This window comes from Coccinella septempunctata, chromosome 5, assembly GCF_907165205.1.
Source record: "Coccinella septempunctata chromosome 5, icCocSept1.1, whole genome shotgun sequence".
NCBI classification, from domain to species: Eukaryota; Metazoa; Arthropoda; class Insecta; order Coleoptera; family Coccinellidae; genus Coccinella; species Coccinella septempunctata.
The window spans coordinates 7,203,796-7,225,320 of NC_058193.1; the positions used below are offsets into that span (position 1 = coordinate 7,203,796).

General features: G+C 37.5%; 3 protein-coding genes across 13 annotated transcripts in view; 2 read left to right on the forward strand and 1 right to left on the reverse strand.

The window, feature by feature from the left end:
* Window positions 1-21,525, forward strand: part of LOC123312770 (Ca(2+)/calmodulin-responsive adenylate cyclase-like) — a 210,430-nt gene that overhangs the window by 37,687 nt on the left and 151,218 nt on the right. For all 9 annotated transcript variants that reach the window (XM_044897244.1, XM_044897245.1, XM_044897250.1 and 6 more), the window contains exons 2-3: window positions 755-1,373; window positions 15,025-15,174. In XM_044897244.1, coding sequence (XP_044753179.1) covers window positions 819-1,373; window positions 15,025-15,174 — 705 coding nt within the window. In that variant the 5' untranslated portion in view covers window positions 755-818. The remainder of the gene's footprint in view (window positions 1-754; window positions 1,374-15,024; window positions 15,175-21,525) is intronic.
* Window positions 15,657-18,489, forward strand: LOC123312774. 3 transcript variants are annotated; one of them, XR_006537681.1, is made up of 4 exons: window positions 15,657-16,004; window positions 16,058-16,911; window positions 16,966-17,102; window positions 17,157-18,489. XR_006537681.1 is itself a non-coding variant. In XM_044897260.1 (4 exons), exons 2-4 carry the CDS (start codon window positions 16,739-16,741, stop codon window positions 17,441-17,443), a joined length of 597 nt encoding a protein of 198 aa, XP_044753195.1. In that variant the 5' UTR covers window positions 15,664-16,004; window positions 16,058-16,738; the 3' UTR covers window positions 17,444-18,489. The 3 variants fall into 3 exon arrangements, 2 of the variants coding, with proteins under 2 accessions (XP_044753194.1, XP_044753195.1); XM_044897260.1 differs by having other exon boundaries at window positions 15,664-16,004; XM_044897259.1 differs by lacking the exons at window positions 16,966-17,102; window positions 17,157-18,489 and having other exon boundaries at window positions 16,058-16,912.
* Window positions 19,050-20,637, reverse strand: LOC123312775. Its single transcript, XM_044897261.1, has 3 exons — window positions 20,268-20,637; window positions 20,074-20,203; window positions 19,050-20,018 (listed from the first exon to the last, which is right to left on the reverse strand). The coding sequence occupies exons 1-3, from the start codon at window positions 20,447-20,449 to the stop codon at window positions 19,932-19,934; spliced, it is 399 nt and encodes a 132-aa protein (XP_044753196.1). The 5' UTR covers window positions 20,450-20,637; the 3' UTR covers window positions 19,050-19,931.

Consider the following 21,525-nt stretch of genomic DNA (forward strand, 5'->3'; position numbering starts at 1 on the left):
CCTACTGTAGATAGCGCTGTTTAGAATTTGACAGAGCATTGTCAATTGATATTTGAAAATAATTTGAATACTTTCCTATGACTTACGAATATGTTGTATTCAAAAGCGATTATTGGTGTGTGAAAATGTATTAGTTTGGAGAAAGGGTGTACAACATTCATTCATTCAATATGTCGTTCAGTTTTCTGTATGGACAATCAAGAACAACAGCTAAGAATTCAGTGTTGTTGGAATTTGAGCCAGAACTAAATCAGATGAATGAACATTCGGGACTGATAAAGCTAAGTTTTATGGCAACTTCAGTAATATTTCAAAGGAACTGTATTGGAAATACATAATGTGATGTGAGCATGTATTAAGAAACAGAAATACATACTTAAAATATTCTTCACGAGTAGATATGGTGAAAATTCCCTTTTCGTCAACTGAATATATTGGATATTTGACCAATAAACTGTGTTTTATTAAAATCATATTGAATTACCCTCCTCATGAATACAATTTGTCAAACAGAAATTATCTTGAAGAAGATAATAATATATATATATATATATAATAATAATGGCCCTCATCACGCCAGAGTCGAAACGACACTGGCGCGATTACCGCAAATCTCTGAAGGGTAATTTCTTGCTAAATTACTAACATTCATAATGAATATTCGTACATTTAGCCAAAGCGGCAAAACTGCTATCATTTATATCCATGTTTTCTGGGAAGGTTTGAATAAAGCACTAAATGATTTTTTTTTCAGGGATGGCTCGACGTAGAAAGCAACGTTTCAAACTAACGTAGTTCAGAGAAGACCTGCAGTCAGCATGGATCACAGCGTAAAAGCGATGACTTCACCGCGAGTTTTTTCTCGTATGGTCAACCCCCACAGATTTGAGAATGATGAATTGGAACTGTTGTATCAACGTTACATCTGCAAACTTCAATATTCTAGTGTGACCGCGGTTGTTGGTCTTTTCGTAGTCCTCACAGCAATCTTAGCCAATCTTGGTTTCGTCTACCATCAAATAGCAACGGCGCAAACTGTCTACCATGCGGCGCATTGTATATTATTCACGTTGTTGCTAGGGTTTTTGCACACGAGATTCATGCAAGATAATTACCTCCTATGGGTATGTTACGTAGTACTGTTTTTTTTGGCCACTTTTTGTGCATTAGCGCTGCCTATCTTTCCGGCCGGAATGACCGCAAAGGTGGCTGCTGAAGGAACTTGGCAAGTTGTATTTGTCATATTTCTGGCGTATGCAATGATGCCGCTGAAGAGTTGGATAACTGCTCTCTTCGGATTGCTTCTATGTGGAGCGCATTTTGCAGCAGTGGCCATCTATACTCAGGATTTCCAGCAGCTGATATGGCAGCAGGTACAGATTTTAGATTTAATTGAAGACTAATTTAAACGAAAAAACATATATCAATTGACCTATTTAAAAATTATTAGAAAGTGTTTGTATGTATTTTCTGAGACATCTCCAATTTGACTATGATGACAATACCTTATACATATATTATGACCAGTGTGAAAGCAGCCACGAGTTTCAGCCACGAGTTTCAGCCACGCGTTTGCCTCGATGAAGCGTTCGGCCCGCTCGAGGTGTATCGTTATCAAGACTGGAACGGGATTGACATTGAAAAGTGGAAATATAATATTTTATTTAACGATGTTCGCGAAAAGGGGTGAGGGAATTGAGTATCTACAACCATTCTTGACTATTTCTAGGAATGAATAACGAGCTAGTGTGTCAATAAAATAGAAGTTTTCTAGTTTCGAATTGAATTGGAGTATTTATATATTTTTTTTTTCAGTGAATATATTCTCCTAACGGTGCTCTTCAAGAATCATATAGTACCTGATTTTGTCGGGCACGAATTCGTCCCCATCACACCTCTCTTCTGTTTCGGACCAAGATATGCTAAGTCGAGTAAAAGTGAGATATTTGAATTTTATTTTCAGTGAATATATTCTCTCTGAGATGCTCTTCAAGACTTATATACCCCCCGATTTTGTCGGGCACGAATTAACCCCCATCACACCCCTGCTCTGTTGCGGACCAAGTTATGCCGAATCGAGTAAAAGTGAGATATTTGAATTTATTTTCACTGAATATATTCTCTTCAAGATGCTCTTCAAGACCTATATACCCCCCAACTTTGTTGGCCACGAATTCACCCCCATCACACCCTTCCTCTGTTTCGGACCAAGTTATGATCAGTCAAGTAAAAGTGAGATATTTGAATTTTTTTTTCAGTGAATATATTCTCTTCAAGATGCTCTTCAAGACCTATATACCCCCCGATTTTGTCGGGGACGAATTCACCCCCATCATCATCATCAGCTTTGTCAGGAATCACTTCTTTTTTCATCCGGTTGTGACTGAGGAATTAGTTAGTACTGTTAGAGGCTTGAAAAATAAAAAGAGTACTCGTATTGATGGAGTATCTATCTCTGTGTTGAAGTCTATAGTGGATAATATCGCTGAACATCTTGTTCATAATATTAATTTATCGGTTACAACTGGTAAATTCCCAGATCTTTTGAAAGTGGCGTCTGTGATTCCTGTTTTTAAAAAGCATTGACAATTATAGATCCATTTCGGTGTTAAGTGTTTTCTCCAAACTCTTTGAAAAAATTGTGCTTAATCGCATGATTTCATTTCCGACTCGCTTCCGAATTATTACCGACTGCCAACATGGTTTTAGGGAAAAAAGATCTACACAAACAGCAGCATTTTCGCTGGTTGATTTTATCTATAAAAAATTAGATGAGGGAATGTTTGTGACTGGCATATTTTTTGATTTCTTCCGAGCATTCGATGTTATAAATTTCGAGTTTTTGGAGATCAAACTGTACAATATCGGTTTTCGTGGTAGTTTTCTCCAATGGCTGATGTCATTTTTGAAGAATCGATCCTTATATGTTAAGACAGAGAATTGCTGGTCTGCGAAATATGATCTTCATCATGGAGTACCTCAGGGTTCAGTGTTGGGACCGCTGCTGTTTCTCCTTTTCATAAATGATCTACCTGGGTGCATAGATCCTGAAATCATAATTATTTTCGTTGACGATACATCAGTGGCGGTCTCGGCCAGAGACGTGAGCGATCTATCAGATATTTGTAGTTCACTAGTATGTAAGTTTCTAAATTGGTGCAAATCTAATGATTTAATCCTGAACTTGGGAAAGACTGAGTGCATTAGATTTAAGAACAGAATGAATGATTGTGAACCTCTAGTTGTCAAATGCATGGACCATCTTATTGTATCGGTAGACAAAGTTAAATTTTTAGGTGTTTACTTGGATAGCTCACTCAGATGGAGCGATCACTGTGATTATGTTTGTGGGAAATTAGCAAGCTCTTTCTATGCTATAAGCAGGAATATTTATTATGGTTTAGTTTACAGTTTACTGAATTACAATGTTATACTGTGGGGTAACACTATTGATTCTCAGGTGTTTATTATGCAAAAAATAATTAATTTTCAATTCAAAACCAATGGATACCTGCAGAAATATATTCAAGGTGAATAATATACTCACTTTGCCGTCTCTGTTCATACTTAGGTGCTTGGTATACTTACGTGAAGATGATCATTTGATGGTAAAGCTCTCTAGCTTCCACACATACTCTACAAGGAATGATACCACACTTAGCATTCGTTTTCATAAAACATCGAAATATGAAGCAAGCCCTGTCTATCAGGCAATCGTATTGTATAATCACCTTCTACCTCGTATTTGGATGTTAAAACATAAATAAGTTTAAGAAAGTGTTAAAAATCAATCTTGCTGGTAAAGGCTATTATTCTGTTTGTTTAAAATAATTTACTATTTGTTTCATTTTTTCATTGTTGACTTGTCCTATACATTTTTGTATGTCTTAGAGGATCAATAAATTTTATTCTATTCAATCACACCCATCCCTCCTTCAAATATTTCACTTTTACTCGACATAGCATAACTTGGTCCGAAACAGAGGAGGGGTGTGATGAGGTGAATTCGTACCCGACAAAATCGGTGGGTAAATAGGTCTTGAAGAGCATCTCAAAGGGAATATATTTACTGAAAAAAATTCAAATATCTCACTTTTACTCCACTGAGCATAACTTGAACCGAAACAGAGGAGGGGTGTGATGGGGGTGAATTCGTGCCCAACAAAATCGGGGGGTATATAGTTCTTGAAGAGCATCTCAAAGGGAATATATTCACTGAAAAAAATTCAAATATCTCACTTTTACTCGACTTAGCATAACTTGGTCCGAAACAGAGGAGGGGTGTGATGGGGTGAATTAAATTCAACTCTAAACTAGAAAATTTTTATTTTATTGACACACTAGCCCGTTATTCATTAATGGAAATAGTCAAGAATGATTGTAGACACTTAATACGCGAACATCGTTAAATTAAATATTACATTTCCACTTTTCAAGGCCAATCCCGTACCAGTCTTGATTACGAATTAAAATAAACCGCGAGCAGGCCGAACGCTTCACCGAGGCAAACGCGTGGCTGGAACTCGTGGCTGCTTAAACACTGGTTATAGGCGAATCCAACTACCGATGAGGGCGCTGCGACTTGTCAACAAACATGGCGGAAAATGAGTAATCATCGTGAAAACTCTATTGTGAAAGCAATGTTATCGTAGATTTTATTCGATTATAGAGATATTTGTAAAGGTAGTGAATAATTATGGGATTATTGATTGTGCTCGGGTTCCTCCAGAACTTTCCTGAACATGTTGGTGTCGTTTGATGGAAGATTTTACAAGAACTTATATCCAGAAGATTTCATTCTATCATCACACTCACATGAATTATGTAATTTGTGGAAATAAATGAATGTAAATATTTGAGATAATTTATTTGGATGAAAACATATTATGCAGTTCAAAATGCCAACACAGAAATTATTTTCCAGTAATTACAACCAACTCAACAAGACCGCCTGAAAATTAATTCTACAGTTGTAATTTCATTAACGAAATTTGAAATTCTTGTCGAACGGTTTAATTATTGATCACTTTCAACTGCTTGCAAAATTCCAAGTCAAATCACTACTTTTCATTTAAAATGTTCCCAACGTATCATCCCTTGAAGATTGCAAGTCCAGTAATGCATGTACAACTTCAGGTATGTCAGAAATTTAATCTCATATACTTTCTTCTGCTCAGGTTTCTCGGCACTATTGAAATCATGGAAATGAAAATTCGCATTGCCTTTCTTAATCGTCCAACACTAGAAAATTCATCTAGAACAAAGATATCTCCTAACCTAAAATTATAGTGAAAATTGGTAAATAGTTCCTCAACTGAATGACACTGATATAAATACTCACTAAATTATTTTAATACCTATTTTTCTAGTCAGACATCCAAAAAGTTTTGTGAATATAGTCCACTGGTAACCGAATATGTTATGAAAATATCTAACCCAAAGAAGTAAAACACAAGTTATTACTCACTTTCTAGGTTTGTGATTTGGCCGCTAGGCGGCGTTTAGATTTTTGGATTCGCCAATATTATGTACTAATCCATACTTGACACAAAAAATTATTTTTTACAGTATTGTGTTATTTAGTGTTGCGATGTGGGTTTTTGCCAATTTATTATTCAGGGTTCCTCAAAATTTATGTCACAACTAAGTATCCTAAATGCAGTTACTGTTACTTTAGGATGGGATGGGGAGTCATTCAAAAATTCCTCCAACCTTATATTCCACCTCCTACAGCAACAGTGTACCTCTCACTTTGGAACATCAGAACAGATCTTTCATCTGACCATTCTTTATTGACGATTAATAAATTTTGAGGTTCTGAATTCAATGAAATTATCATATTATCGCATAAGGCACAGCATATATTTTTTTTGAAGAACTTCAGAATAGCTCCTGCCACATATGCTACCGAAAATACAACAGGGTTTCCAGAAGGAACTTTTCCTGAATAATCAACCCATAGTTCCTCAGGTGACATCTGGAACTGAGGTACTTGATCGGTCAAAGAAGCATGTTCTGGAACTGGAATTGAGGAATGATTTTAATTTGCAAAATAGTGGATTTTCATTATCGTCACAATTTCTCCCTTGAAAGCTTTGATTAACCAATCATTGAGGAGTTGTGTTTTCAGGGTTCCAATGAATTGCTGCATTTTAGGATTGTCATTCGATCCGCAACCATACCTTATTTGCCCAAAGAGGTTCTCAACGGATCTTGATTCAAAGATCTGGTCTTAAGGGAAATGTAACTATTATGCCTCAAGTATTTCCAGATCTTTTGAATTGCATTGATTGATTGGGGCCAACCTTTTTAAGAAGGTGGCATTCATTCATTCATTGCTGTATCCCGTTACCGGGAATAAATCTACAAAAAGAAGAAGGAAAAAAAAAATCGAACAGACTTGTAACTTCTTAGTGCTAGTTGCGACTGTGTGCCCTCCTGTGACTAAAGAGACCCAACCGTGACCTGCAGATCCTTCCACACTCAGGGCATGGATAGTCTCCAACCAGATCTGGCCGCCGCTGTATCCTTCTCGATTCTCCATTATAACTGTGGACCAAAGACCTCCACTGTGACCTGTCTAACGCTAGTTGTTCCCAGTTATGATTAGCATTAACTGATTTTAGGGATTGATGTAGTGTATCCTTAAACCGCTTATACTGGCCTCCTGGTTTCCGGACTCCCTCAGTGAGTTTGCCGTATAGAGCTATTTTGGGGAGTCTTGTGTCTTGCATCCTCAGAATGTGGCCGCTCCATCTGAGTCGGGCCCTCGTTACTTGAGTCTCAATTGTTGTACAACTCGCGCGCTGCAAGACTTCTGCATTCGAAACTTTGTGGAACCATCTGATGTGCATTATCTGTCTTAGATGACGTTGCTGCGTATGTTCAAGCTGTTTAATATGTCGCCTGTAGGGAGTCCAGCTTTCGCTTCCGTAAAGAAGCGTTGGGAGGACCACTGCTCTGTAAACAGCTGTCTTGGTCTTCAGCTGTCCTTCAGCTTCCAGAATGCCCGTGATGCCGAATTGATACGGTTGTGTATTTCCGTGTCAAGGTTAGCCCTAGTATTTATGAAGCTTCCCAAGTATTTGAACTGCTCGACCTGTTCTAGAGTTTCATTGTCCAGGCTGATATCTGTTTGAAGGCTTTCTGGCGGACTTACCAGGATTTTGGTCTTGTCAATATTGAGTCTAAGGCCTAAAGCTTCGTATATATGTTTATAGGTGTCCATCATTATCTGTAGATCCTCTGAGCTGCTAGCGATGAGTGAACAGTCGTCTGCATATTGAAGTTCCGTGATAAACTTGGTACGGGTTTTTGCTCTGAGGCGCTTCAGGTTAAACAGGCCTGCATCAAATCTGAATCTTATCCCAACACCTCTTACGGGCATGCTCATGTCAGCAATTATCGATACAGCTATGGCGAAAATATTGAACAGTAAAGGCGCTAATACGCAGCCTTGTTTTATTCCAGAGTTGGTTGAGATATGGTCGGTTGTAGAGCCATTATGCTGTATTCTAGCGGTGTTGTTGGTATGAAGGCTTTTATACACTGCTAGGAATTTTTCGGGTACTCCTAGACGTGCCATGATTTTCCATAGCGCTCTCCGATTCACCGAGTCGAATGCCTTGCTTAAATCGATGAAGGCTGTATAAATCCTTGATTGTTGTTCACGGGCCTTTTCTTGTAGCTGTCGCAGTGTGAAAATTAGGTCCACCGTACCTCGATTTGGTCGAAAACCGCACTGGGATTCAGGTAATAGCTCTTCTAAGAGTGGAACCAGACGATTAGCCATAATCTTCGAAAGAATTTTACCGGCCACACTAAGCAACGATATGCCCCTGTAATTGTTGCAATTCGACGTATCGCCTTTGTTCTTATATAGGTTGATAACTAAAGCGTCTCTGAAGTCTTGTGGCACATCTCCCTGTTCCCAGATCTTGCGAAATAGTATTAGGAGACTATTGACAATGTCCTCATCCAAGGCTTTGAATATCTCCGCCGGAATGCCGTCTAGACCAGGTGACTTATCATTTTTCATATTTTTAATCGCGCTTATGATTTCCGACATTGAGATTTCGTCATCAAGCGATGTCATCGGACTATACGCGGGGAGCAGGTCTAAAATGGATAAATCCGAGTCGTTATTTTGATTCAAGACCTGTGAGTAATGCTCCTTCCATCTTTCGAGAATTTTTCTATCATCAGTTAGAATAGCTCCATGAGCATCTTTTATAGGAAAGCTAGCTTTTCTGCTTGGACCGTAAACAGTTTTAATAGCTTCGAAAAAACGCCTGTAGTCATGGTTATCGGCGTAAGCTTTTATTTCCCTAGCTTTTTCTTTCCACCAGCTGTCCTTGATTTTTCTTATTTCTTGAGGGACCTCGCGTTTTATGTTTATGAAACCTATTTGGGCTGCAACATCGCCAGGCTTGTTAATTGCGGTTTTCATCGCTTTGTGTTTTGCGTCCAAAAGGGGTGCGATATGAGTTTCGCTGTCGGCAAACCAGTCTGGGGATTTTCGGGAGCGTTCTGAGCCCAGTATTTCTTTCGCTGTCTTTGTAAGGGATGACTTGAAACGGAGCCAATGAGTCTCAATATCGTCGTTATAATCCGGTGGTGTTAGGCTATCTTTGACGGCAGCTGTGAATCTGTCCTTTGTAGAAGGGTTTTGTAGTTTGGATATTTGAAGGCGCTCTCTTAGTAACTTTGGCCTGCGTTGGTATTTTGGGAGCATTGAGATCTTCATTCTCGAGATTACCAGCCTATGATCAGTCCAGCACTCCAGATCTGCTCTGGGTTTAGTGACCAACACCTCTTTCAGATCTTTCCTTCTCACGATCACATAGTCGAGGGTATGCCAATGCCCTGAGCGCGGGTGGCGCCAGGTCCCCCTTGAATTGGGTCTCGTAATAAAATAGGTGTTCGTTATACACAGATTGTGTTCTGCACAAAGAGCCAGCAGACGTTCTCCATTCGAATTGATGCTGTCTGTGCCGTGTTTCCCTATTATTCCCGTCCATAGTTCTGAGTCTTGACCTCTGCCCACTCTAGCGTTGAAGTCTCCAAGGAGAATAATTCGTTCCCGTTTTGGGATTTTACTTAATGTAGCAACGAGTGATTCGTAGAAAGTGTCCTTTGAGTTGTCAGAGGAGTTCAAAGTGGGTGCGTATACTGCAATGATGTTCACAAACGTGTTGTTTGCTGCAGGAAAGCGTAAAGTCATTAAACGTTCTGAGATACCAACTGGATTTTCGGTAAGTTTGGCGGCCAGGTCGTTTCTAATGGCAAAGCCTACGCCATGTTGTCTGATTTCGCCTTCCGGCAAGCCTTTCCAGAAAAAAGTATACGCTTGTTCTACCAAGCTACCTTCGTCCGAAAAGCGTGTTTCGCTTAAAGCAACTATTGCAATGGATGTTCGTTGCAGTTCCTTATCGATTAGGGCAGTACGCCTCTCTGGTCGGTCGGCCTTGGGGTTGTCTAGCAAGGTTCTGACGTTCCATGCTGCAAAAGCTATGTGCTTTTCATTGGTGTTTGTTCGATGATTCACTCGCTCAGGCACCCTCCCCCGGAGATCCGAATGGGAGGGTATTTTACCTCCGGATACGAATTTTGTCCTGTTCGACTGATCCATCTTTTTGTAGGAGCTGCGTTAGAAGGTGTTCAAAAGCTGCACTGGTAACGCTGTCAGTGCAACTTTGGTTGCGGCTACGACTAGATTATCTTGTGGCACAGGTATCCTGAGACGACAAGGTCTGAGACGTAACTTGAGCAACGCAGAGAGCCATTTCCTGCTCAAGCCAATGTTTAGGCTACGTAATTGTGGGAAACAGAGTTATACCGCTCATGTTCGGTCGCCAGAGCCTCGTTCGTAAGAACAGGGTGCACCGCGAGTAGGTGAGGTTGGCATTTGAGAGGAGAGGCTATAAAACGCATCCTTCCCCCTTACACCCCAAGGTGGCATAGATTCTCGGATGCTGCCATTTTTGTTATGCCTCATGAACTGCCAATTTTTTACCTTCTCATGTTCCTTCTTCCCATTGAAGCTGTCGAATAGCATACCATACTATGAATTGAATTAGGTCAGTGTCGTAGAATAAGAGAAAGGGGTGCGCGTGTTTATCAGTTTTCTTCGATTCATTTCGTAAATTTTGATAATCTGAATGTATTCTAAATTTCGATTGTTGGTGACGTTATAAACATTACAATAATTATTGCAGGAATTTGGACAAATTTTAATTCATTATCCTTTTAATACATTGCTAACGTTTCGAATCAGTTGCGATTCTTTCTCAAGGCTGGAATGTCAAAATAAACTTAGAAACAAATGAAAAAGCACCCAGAGATCCGCCACTCACCTCGTATCTCATCGTCAATTTTATTAAAATAATTGTCTGAGTAATTCTCGTTTTGATTTCAATTCAATTGTCTTCAGGTGTTTTGAAAATGGTTCATGTGTTGTTGACATGACATGAGTAGGCAGAATCGTCCCCCTGTACGTTCCACAAATCACATTGAGCAACATGGAGATGACACTAAACTCTCCTGTAAAAACATTACATATATGTTCGTCACAACATCACATCTCGGGTAAAAATAATAAGATGAAACACAACTATGATAAAAGCAATTTAACAGCTGCAGGAAAGGATAAGACTCGGGATAAGACAACATAAAAATGATGCAGAAAAATCTCACATAACACAGGGAACGGCTCTCGCTGCACACGTCCATACTGAGGGACATAGATTCAACTTCTCGGAGGTCACAGTTCTGGATTACGAACCTATCTACAGTAGACGCCTAATCAGTGAAATGATTCTTATAAGGTCCAACAACACAGTTAACTATAGGGAAGAAGTCCAACATCCCAGTTTGGTGTATGATAGTCTTATATTGAGAAATACTGGTGTTTCAGAGACTCAAAATGGTGTGTCTTAATGATGGAAATAACTAAGAGCTTTAGGAACCTCGATGTTTGTGTTTGTCCATTTTAGTATTTTATTGTGAAAGTCATTTTAGTATATCTAGGGTGCATCCATCATATACAAAATGTTTTGATTTATTTTGTTAAATTGCTTTTATCATAGTTGTGTTTTATCTTATTATTTTTACCCGAGATGTGATGTTGTGACGAACATATATATAATGTTTTTACAGGAGAGTTGAGTGTCATCTCCATGTTGCTCAATGTGATTTGTGAAACGAACCGGGGGGCGATTCTGTCTACTGTCGTGTCAACAACACATGAACCATTTTCAAAACACCTGAAGCAGTGGCGTAGCTAGGTAGTCAAGGCCCTGGTGCAAAAAAAGAAGTGGGGCTCCGTAATAAATTATTTTGTTTTTATCAAGTCGAAATATGAATACTTCAAAGATGCAAAGCCAACTTTATCGTAATTTCTTCATCGGCCAAGCTACATACTGTTTACATACCATAAGTATGTACCCGACACGAGTGTCTTTCGTGAGAATAGTTCTACAATTATTGAGGAAAAAATGTTATGTACAGAGTTAAACTTTAAAAACAAAAACTAGGTTTGTTTACTTTTTTTTTTCAAGCCTTATTTTTCGAGAAGGAATCTATGACCTCAGTCAGTTCTAGATTTGATCTTCTATCTTTCGTTTTCATCCCATGTTTTTCAATCATGTTGTCCCACCAAAGCTACGCAACAGCGACACAATTTGAACGCGTTTAAATCGTGTCGCTGTTGCGTAGCTTTGGTGGGACAACGCCCTAAGTTTTTTCGATGTTCTCTCAAAGCTAAAAAATTCTTTGCTAGGGTTAATATGACATTGAATAATCTTCGAAGGAACATTTTCCAAAATGACTCTTCTTCGATAATTTCATCTTCAATTTCCTTATCAATAGTATATTTTTTTCCAACGTTCATACACAGCACATGCTTCCACATGTCCACTCGAAAATCTGTGTTGTTTAATTCTTCCTGATAAATGTCCCCAATGCCAGTACACCATGAATTTTTTTTTTGGGAAGAAAATAACCAGCAGGGTTGACGATAGATTGCGTCTAGTATTTTAGAATAACAGAGCCAAATCCGATGAACTGATCCATATTTAGGAGTTGAAAAGTAGTATGATTAGAAAAACACCTGTCGTTTTGGTTGACGTCTTTTGAAAAACGACCGGAGGCTGCAGAGAAAATTTGACGTTTTTTATCCGCACTCAATATTTTGTTCTTGAAGTTTCCCGAGTCGTTCGCATTTTCGAAAAATGATGATGTAAACAACACCCCTTCTTTTACCTGTGGCATGCAGACATCGTCATCGGCGGCGGTATTTTCATCGGCAAAAACTTGAAATTTTCTTCAGAAGGCTCCTTATTCTCAAAGAGCGCTGCACCGCTCACATTATCTCTATCTGGGTCACTATCAATATCAATAAAAATATTTCAGTGGTTACTACTTGTAAAAGGCTGAATAAAAAATTTGTCAATTTTGGGTAATTTTTGTTAACTACTATCTTCTCTTTCCTGTAGTGGTTTGCGCTTGAACGTACCACTGGTTTCTTTTTTTGTCCATAATTGGAATTCCCAAACACAACTTTAGAGCAGCAAAAATGTTTACACTTTGCGTGACAGTAACCTGGTTAAACAAAATATATGAAATATGATAGAGTATATCAATAACCTAGAGCTTTTATAGATGTGGATATACTTAAAAACAGATATAAGTAACAAAAATATGAAGGGAAAAAATTCTAATTTAATTACCAAACTGCTAGGAAAAAAAGAATCCAAAAAATTAGTAATTCCAACATTTTGAGCCATCTCTAAAACAAGAACATATATTGAGTTTCATTAAAAATGGTAAATATATACCAACGATGGATTTTTCAGACTTAAAGCGATCGACAATGCTGCGGAAAAAATTATGAAAAAATTATAAAAAACCTGTTGGGTTGAAAAAAAAACGCGAGTAATTTCAAAGCGTTTTTAGCAAATCAACATAAGGAACAAAATGAAACATACCTTATCGGGAAAGAATACATAGCCTCGAAGCACCACAGTAGCAGAATTTTTTATAGAATTTGGAACTGTTCGGGACGGGAGAGTTGGAAAAAAAATTAATCAACATTTCGGTAATGATTCGGTACTGCAGAACAACAATCTACTAAAGAACTAAAGGGATGTAAATAGAAAATAAAATGTGCAGTTCAATCTGGGTGGTGGGTAGCAAGGAGAGCGGGCGGTAATGACGACAACAGATTTTTTATTACACCCAGTAATACCAGGGGCACAAATGTACCTGACATGATAAGGCACAAAAGAACTGGAAATCTCTGTACGGAAGAGTAGCAATTTTTAATGATTCAAAATTCAATGTAATGTGAATGAATTTCTAGTGAAATAATCAATTGAAATAGATACTCATTATAATTTTTTCATATAATAGTAGAAAAAGAAATTAAAAAATTCTATATGAAATGTTTTTCAGACATTTCAAACGGGATTTTTCCCCTCTTAGGGGCCCCCTAAGGTCGGGGGCTCTTGCACCTGTGTAGCTACGCCGCTGACCTGAAGGCAATTGAATTGAAATCAAAACGAGAATTACTGAGACAATTATTTTAATAAAATTGACGATATTGATGACAAACGAGGTGAATGGCGGATCGTCTCTGGGTGCTTTTTCATTTGTTTCTAAGTTTATTTTGACATTCCAGCCTTGAGAAAGAATCGCAACTGATTCGAAACGTTGGCAATGTATTAAAAGGATAATGAATTAAAATTTGTCCAAATTCCTGCAATAATTATTTTAATTCTAAATTTCTTTAATTGTTGAATAATTGGAGAAGTAGCAAATCGAAACAAACTTTGCATCCTGTCACAAGATCCTGTGACTTAAAATTTTGATTCGTATCTGTTTTGTGTTGTAATAAATTTGTTATCGGTATTTACAGAAAGACCGCGAAGAAGAATAAAACTATTATTCAAAAGCTTGGCAAAAACAAAGAAGTGTAGTACATTCTTTCTCCAAAAACAAGCCTATACATATATCGCATTGAAAACGAAACTTTTATACAATGCGGTTGTATAAAGAAAATCAGACTATATCTACAGGGTAGGGCATAAGTCTGGAATAAAATTAATGTTTATTTAACATTAATCAACCACTCAAAAAGAAGATTTTTACTACCAGTCGTGGCTGGCACAATCCTATTTTCATAAATAATCCGTCAATGCGTTGCTCTTGTCCCGCGTCTACTGGGAAGGTACGGGCGTGAGAGCATCGCATCGACGGAGAAATACGCTCGCCGGGCAATCCGTTGCTACCCGGCCCGATACGGCTCTAGTGGACGCAGTTCAATTCAAATGTTAGCAGGCGGATTTATCCGTTGCGATGCGACCAGACCCGACCCGCCTAGTGGACGCTTAAATAAATGGTTCGCATTTGACATCAGTAAAGTTCCTACCTAAGAATTTCTGAAGATCTCCTGCTGTTGTAGTCGGTTTCAATCTCGATACGTGATAGGCCTTAACCTTTTCGATTCCTTCGACCAAATCAGTATCAGTACTTGATCCGACCACTAATGTTGGACAAGACTTTCTCTTAGATTTTCTATAAATAATCTGTTCCCATTTAACATATTCTGCTACGATCGAGTTCGAACTAACATTTTCTTTCGAAGTAGTTCCTGCCTCCTCATTTTCCTCCATGCTTTGTTTATGTATTTACTGTTCTCTTCGGACCCTTTGACCGGTGCGCCAGAGATAGATAGTTGCATATTCATGAACATGAACATGATCGACTGAAGAACGCAAGGGAGACGTGAGCACCGAATTATTTTTGGATATTTAAATTATATCGTTATATGTTGCGATAACATTATCATGTCGTATGTTAGCATATGTTCATATTCTTTTCCAGCACAGACATTTTATACTTCATCAACTGATTATTCTCCTACAATAGATGATTTTTGTATTCTAATTCATAAATTATTTTTCACAACAACACTCGTGATTAACCCCTCGTTGAGAATGCATTACAAACCGTTTTTTTTTTCAGATGACAGCTAATCTCATAGTATTTCTCTGCATAAATATTGTTGGCGCCTTCATACACAACTTAATGGAACATGCTCAAAGAAAGGCTTTTCTAGATACTCGGAATTGTATAGCAGCCAGGTTGGAGATGGAGGATGAAAACGAAAAATTGGTGAGTATCAAAGAAATACAAGTAGGTATACTCCAGTCACTTTTATAAAAGCACTCGTTTGGCCATGGGAATGTAACACATTCCACACTAAATAGTACGAAAATATGAGGTTATGGCGCTTGTCAAAATATTTTTGGGTTTTAAATCAGCTCCATTTCTTTCGTTCTACGTAAAAGTCTCAGTAATTACGTATTTTATCACAATGTGAAATTACGGAAAATATTAATTCGAAAATATGTGATGAACGTTATTGACGTTCATACAAACTGATTGAAGGTATTCCAAATCCTGGAAAGAAATCATTTTTTTAAAGTATTGAAATTAATTTATAGACAGATGGTATGCAGTTGCTTGAGAAGAGTAAATTTTGGTTATCTTCATTGGCTTAAAGTTGAAGACGTAACATCAGTTGTTGAATAAAAAAAATCCCAACGTGAACGCAACGTCAAAAAATTCGACTAATATATTCCATATAGGCGCTGTGCATATTTTCAGAATGAGACATCTGGTGGTGACTTTTGGCAAAACTATTAGTAAAACATTAGTTCTTTCGTAGCGTTTAGGTTATATTTAGACAAGTTTCGATAGCGATTTCTAGCGGTTTTTGTGTATTTTTTTGGATTTGTTCGAGTGAAATAATGGAAATCCAAACATTGTTCGGTTTCTTGAAAATAAAGTTTGATCATTTCACTAAAGGAAATGAAGAAAAAGGCCAAGCCTTAAAGGCAGCTGGCCATGTTTTTGGACTCATTGAGAGAGGTGGTGTAATAAGTGCTACAGTGATGAGGCAGACTTCAGTGAATTTGCCTCCTTATAATGTGCAGATCACGGTGAGTACTCACGGTCATTATTCTATTTTAATTAATGATATTTCCATTTTCAGCTTGACAAAGAGAGAAATGTGTGCAATGCATCTTGCTCCTGTATTGCTGGCATTTCAGGGCATTGCAAGCACATATCAGCAACAGTGCTCTGCGTGAATGAGGAAGATTCGTCGACCCAAACGAGTAGGCCTTGTACTTGGAAGGAACCTTACGTTGCCAAAACAGCCAAGGCAAAGTATATGAAGGGGCAAAGGTTTACCGAAATATTTGGTGCACCGAAGAGGCAGAACATTTATCCTCCTGTGGAAGTGACTGCAGGAATGGTAACCTTTTCTACCCCTTCGATGCTGCAATATATGTTAGGACCTTCAAGTACAAAGTGTTCTACCAGTATCACGCAGACACCTACCAGGTTGTATAAATACTGTTTGAACGAGCCGAAATCGAGGCCTAGCAATTTTGAACATATCATATATTATTCCTTATTTTAGTCCTTTTTGTTGTGGTCTTTTTGTGTTTGTTTCAGGAATATTACGAGTAGGACATCACAAGCTGCTCATGATGTGAGGGATGTCATCAAGCAGATCATTTTGAAGCAAGCACAATCAAAAATTCTGAAAAATCTTTATCATGTTGACATAGATCTGCAGAATCATTGTTGTAGAACTACCTACAATCATCACATACCGTGTGATTCTGTAGAAGTATGTTCTGCAACATTGAACTGTAAGGTCTTATGGATGAAGCAGAGAAGATTCAGAATAACTGCTTCAAGAGCGTATGCTCTATTCACTTATAAGGGATCTGACTGGACCAGCAAGTGCCAAAAATATTTGATGAATGTCCCTTTCAATAATAAGTACACACAGCATGGGATTGATTGGGAACCTGAGGCCCGATCAGTTTATTCAAGGTATATAAGTGTTTATTTCAGTAAAGCTTATCACTAATTTTCATTAAATTGCAGGGAAAAAAAATGCTGCGTTGTGGAAACAGGGCTTGTGGTTTGTCAGTCAGATCCCTGGCTTGCTGTTTCTCCCGATGGTGTGATACTGGAAAATGGGGAGCCAGTGAGATTATTGGAAATAAAGTGTCCATTCATTGGTATGCTATAAGAAGATCATTAAGATCATTCTTTTAAAATATTTTTCAATTCAGGTCAAACAGTATCCGCTGACAAAATCGAGGACCATTGGCAATATTTAAAGAGGGAAAAGGGTCAACTAGTGTTGAAGGAATCAAATAAATATTATGCCCAGGTCCAACTGAATATGGCAGTTTTGAATTTGGAGAATTGCGACTTCGTGATTTTTTCATCTTTGGATAAGAGTTTTAAAACTGTGAATGTGCCATTCAATGAAGAATTCACAAGAAAACTCCTTGTGAAACTGAAAATCATTTATTTCAGACATATGCTTCACACATTGTGCACCTTAAAACTTTAACTTTTCACCTCTATGATCTAAGATACATGGAATGGCCATTCAGTGCTATGAATGAATTTTTTGTAGTACACACATTCAATGTTTCTTTGTCTTGCACGACATTAAGGCAGAGGCATTCTTCTTATTGAAAATGGATGTGACAACAATGTCTGAGTCCACTGTCCCAATTGTAATTGACGACACTAAGCAACTATCTCACTCCAGTCTTTGGAATGTTTATTTTCCATTCCATGTATCTATGGTCACTACTCACGGGGAGACAGGGTTTTTTTACTGAGGTTTTTCCCTAAGCTCTTGTATCATACTCCAAATTGTATGTTACCCCGTTACACTAACCTTTGCTAAAACTCATACGCATGCTATATTGTTTGATAACCAAAAATGTATTGCTAACATTCAAAAGAACTCTAATACTGTATACCTTTACCCATATGGTGGTTGAAGTAATAAATAACACTGTGCTTTTCACAAATGGCCATCGACCGAAGTCCTTCGGCCTGGTTAAAATAACTAACTCATTTTAGTGAAAAATTATGTATTTCTATTTTCTACTTCAATTATTGATTTTCATCAAGTATCAGGCACATCAATTCAATATACTAATAATAATGCTCATAAATGTTATATACAGAGTGTTACAAATTTACAGTGCATGTAGGAAATGCAAAAACATGTAGAATAATTCAGTGAAATTTCTAGGGAAATGGATGTACATAGCTTGATTTTAATTGTGCATGCATAGTAAAAATCATGTAACTCAGTTTCTAGTTTAATCATAGATTTGCATTAAGTATCGAGCACATTCACATTCAATATAATTAGGCTCATAAGTTTTATTTACAGTGTTATGAGCAAGTGTTACAAATTTATAGTGCATGTAGGAAATGCAAAAATTGATAGTTTTAGTAAAATTTGTAGGTGATGGATGTACATATGTAGTTTGCTTCACAAGTCTAGTGAATATCACGTCATTCACTTTCTACTTTATTTATGGATTTTTATCAAGTATCAGCCACACTAATTTTGAAATATAGTTTTGAAGAAAATTTTGCTTGTTTCATTTCAGTCTCTCTCCTTTTCCATATTCATTCGCAGCAGTTAATGTCCATTTTATGTATCTATGTTCTAAGATTATTATTATCACACTACCTCAAGACTTAAGCCCGTTTGCAACAGCCAAGAATTCTCTACAAAATTCTTGCAAGAAAACGGCAGATTATTTTGTATGCAACTGAACAGAGAATTCTACCGAAAGTGCGTATGCAACGGTAAATAATTCACGGCGCATGAATTTTCGAGTAAATTTTCTAGAGAATTCTCGGCTGTTGCAAACGGGCTTAAGATGAAACTTTAGACAATATCATCTTCACCATTTGCGATAGTGGGCGGTTGTAGATTTGTTAACACACAGCATATATGTACAATATCATCAAGATGTTTGAACAAATTATACGAAATTTCACTCAGAACTTTATGAATTTTAATTCGTTGAATAGATCTCTCTACTTGAATTCTAACACTGGCAATAGTATAAGTTTCTTCAACTTCTTCTAATGACAATACACCGTCATGTACAAATGGGGGCAGAACAAGAATCACATGTTCCTTGCATTTAATGTGTGGAAAACCTTTATCAGCCAAAATAACATCATTAGGTTCTAAAAGTTCGAGAAATCCACAATCGTTTGTGATGAAAGTATCTGATGATCTACCACCATAGCATTTTGAGATGAAGCTAATAAAACCGGATGGAGAAATTGCAATTAAAAATTTTGCTGTGAAGGTGGATTTATATTGAGAATAGGTGTGAATTCTTTGATCAACACCCTTTGGCTGTTGTATTTTGATTTCTGTGCAGTCAATAATTGCTCTACACTTTGGATATAGTAATTTTATTGCTTTTGGCATAGTACTATCAACAACATCTCGAGAAGGCCAAAATATAAAGTTTTTTGTCTTTTGTACTAATTCTTCCAAAAGTGAAGAGAAAATTCTATAGCAACTAGTATGGTGTAGTTGAAACAAAGCACCTAATGCTACAAATGACAAGCCAAGTTTGATTTTAATCAAAAAAAGCAACAATCTATTCTCAATACTAAGCTTGAAGTTTCCATGATGACTGTTGTTCAATAGTGAGCAAAGTAAATTGAATCGGTCAAAATAAACTCCAGCTAGACAGTTTAAATCCTCGTCGGTTTTCAAGGATCTTATACCATGAAATCCTATACAGTCAATGGGTTCATCATTACCAACACACTTGTCATCTTTCTGTAGAAATAATTTTCTTTTACCATCACCAACAATGTTACATTGAGTTGAAACATCACACATTCCCCCTGCACCTTGGCCAATAAAATTACTTTCAAATAAGAAGATTTCATCTTCTAATTCAGTTGGATCAGTTTGACATGAAAATTCCTTCATTCCTTCTTCAACTTCCATCAATTCATCATCGCATATGGTTTGAGATTGAACAGATGAGTCTTCCTTATTCATTTTTTTTTTTAGAAGACCGAGCTATTTTTCTTTTGTATCTTCCCATTTTATCACAAGAGTTATCCAGTTTTCTGTACCCCTGAAATCAGTGCAATGAGACAGATTACGCTTAACATAATTAAAACTGAACTAACCTCTGGAAAAATGGTTGGGTTATAAGAAGGGCTTTCAGGATCATTGCTCTTTACATTTCCTACAAAATGTGCACTGCATATCTTATGGAAATCCTTTGGTTGCCATTCTTTCGAAGTACTAGGACCAGCACTGCAATAAAAGTTTCAAATGAATACAATTTACTGAAATTTCACATTCATATTATTACTATTACCTAACTCTTCTCACACTGTTGATCCATGTCTGCCTCCTTTCTTTCTCGAACCACTTTTTCGGAAAACTATAAAACTTTATTGAATTGTCTGTATTATAATATCCATTGTGACAGCCAACTACACAGCACTGAATTCGAGAATTCCTTGCAGTAAATGGTACTTCCGGACCTTGAGAATTCATTTTCAATATTATTTCTACGTTATCGAAGAATTTAATGAATTCCAACGTTCAATATCGTCGAAAATAACAGAAATATTAACACCACTTTATCACCTTTCAACTGCTACGGCAAAGTAAATCCGGTTTATTTTACTAACGATTTTGCTAAAAACTGCCACCGAGGGCGCCACATACAAATATGCACAGCGCCTATATCCCCATCCTCGAAAAGGCTCTGAAGCAGGAATTGTCCACTAATGACATGATGTTTATTAGCGAAGAATTCTGAATACACAATAGTTCATATTGGCAGAGCATATCGTTCATTGTTATATTATTGTCCATTCGAGAATTACTTCTACGCTAATTCTAATTCGAAAAGCTTCCAGGCTTATAGAGGTTTTGCATTCGCAAGTGTCCCGGAAAAGAAGTTAAAGCTTCCTTTAGTATAATTCTTACGGCCAGTTTCATAATGGATGCAACGTTCTTGTTTGCGTTCAGCGCAGCGTGGAATCAAAGTTCAAGTCAGTTTGTGTTTTAACAGCGTATTTAACAGCGAAGAGTGCAGCATTATTTCTTCAAACGACATCGTGCTCCCATAACACAACGCTGTTGAAACACAAACTGACTTGAACTTGGATTCCACGCTCCGCTGAATGCAAACAAGAACGCTGCATCCATCGCTGTTAAAGGCCGTACGCAGGACCGGTGTTTGACGCTTTCGCTGGACGCTCCCCCGCTACACTGCAGCGTGCACTCAGGCATCACGCTTATACTCCATTCACATTTATTTTAGCAGTCGGTTGGCCATGAAATCATTTTCTCAAGTTTTTGTAACTAGAACGGAGTAAGGTTGGCACTCATGAAATGTCGTTAATGTCATAACGCCGTTGCCACAACTAATATCAATTTTTATTACGAAAATGATTGAAAAAAAGACAATGTTTCAGGAAGTGCTATTTAGAATTCAGGTCCGCTCATTCAAATAGTTACACACCCTGATATTCTAAAATCCACAATACGTCAGACGGTAGCAAACATATTCAATGTAAGAGAATTCGAATGTTTCATCTGAATCTAAACGACTTATATTTCAG

What these genes read in the sequence shown, in the direction of transcription:
- LOC123312775 (XM_044897261.1), bottom strand. Translation starts at nt 20,449, where the DNA reads ATGAATTCTCAAGGTCCGGAAGTACCATTTACTGCAAGGAATTCTCGA. An exon ending in AACAGTGTGAGAAGAGTTAG is followed by an intron (nt 20,204 to 20,267) that starts GTAATAGTAATA and finishes CTTTTATTGCAG; the next exon opens with TGCTGGTCCTAGTACTTCGA. An exon ending in ACCCAACCATTTTTCCAGAG is followed by an intron (nt 20,019 to 20,073) that starts GTTAGTTCAGTT and finishes CACTGATTTCAG; the next exon opens with GGGTACAGAAAACTGGATAA.
- LOC123312774 (XM_044897259.1), top strand. Translation starts at nt 15,813, where the DNA reads ATGGAAATCCAAACATTGTTCGGTTTCTTGAAAATAAAGTTTGATCAT. An exon ending in CTTATAATGTGCAGATCACG is followed by an intron (nt 16,005 to 16,057) that starts GTGAGTACTCAC and finishes TTCCATTTTCAG; the next exon opens with CTTGACAAAGAGAGAAATGT.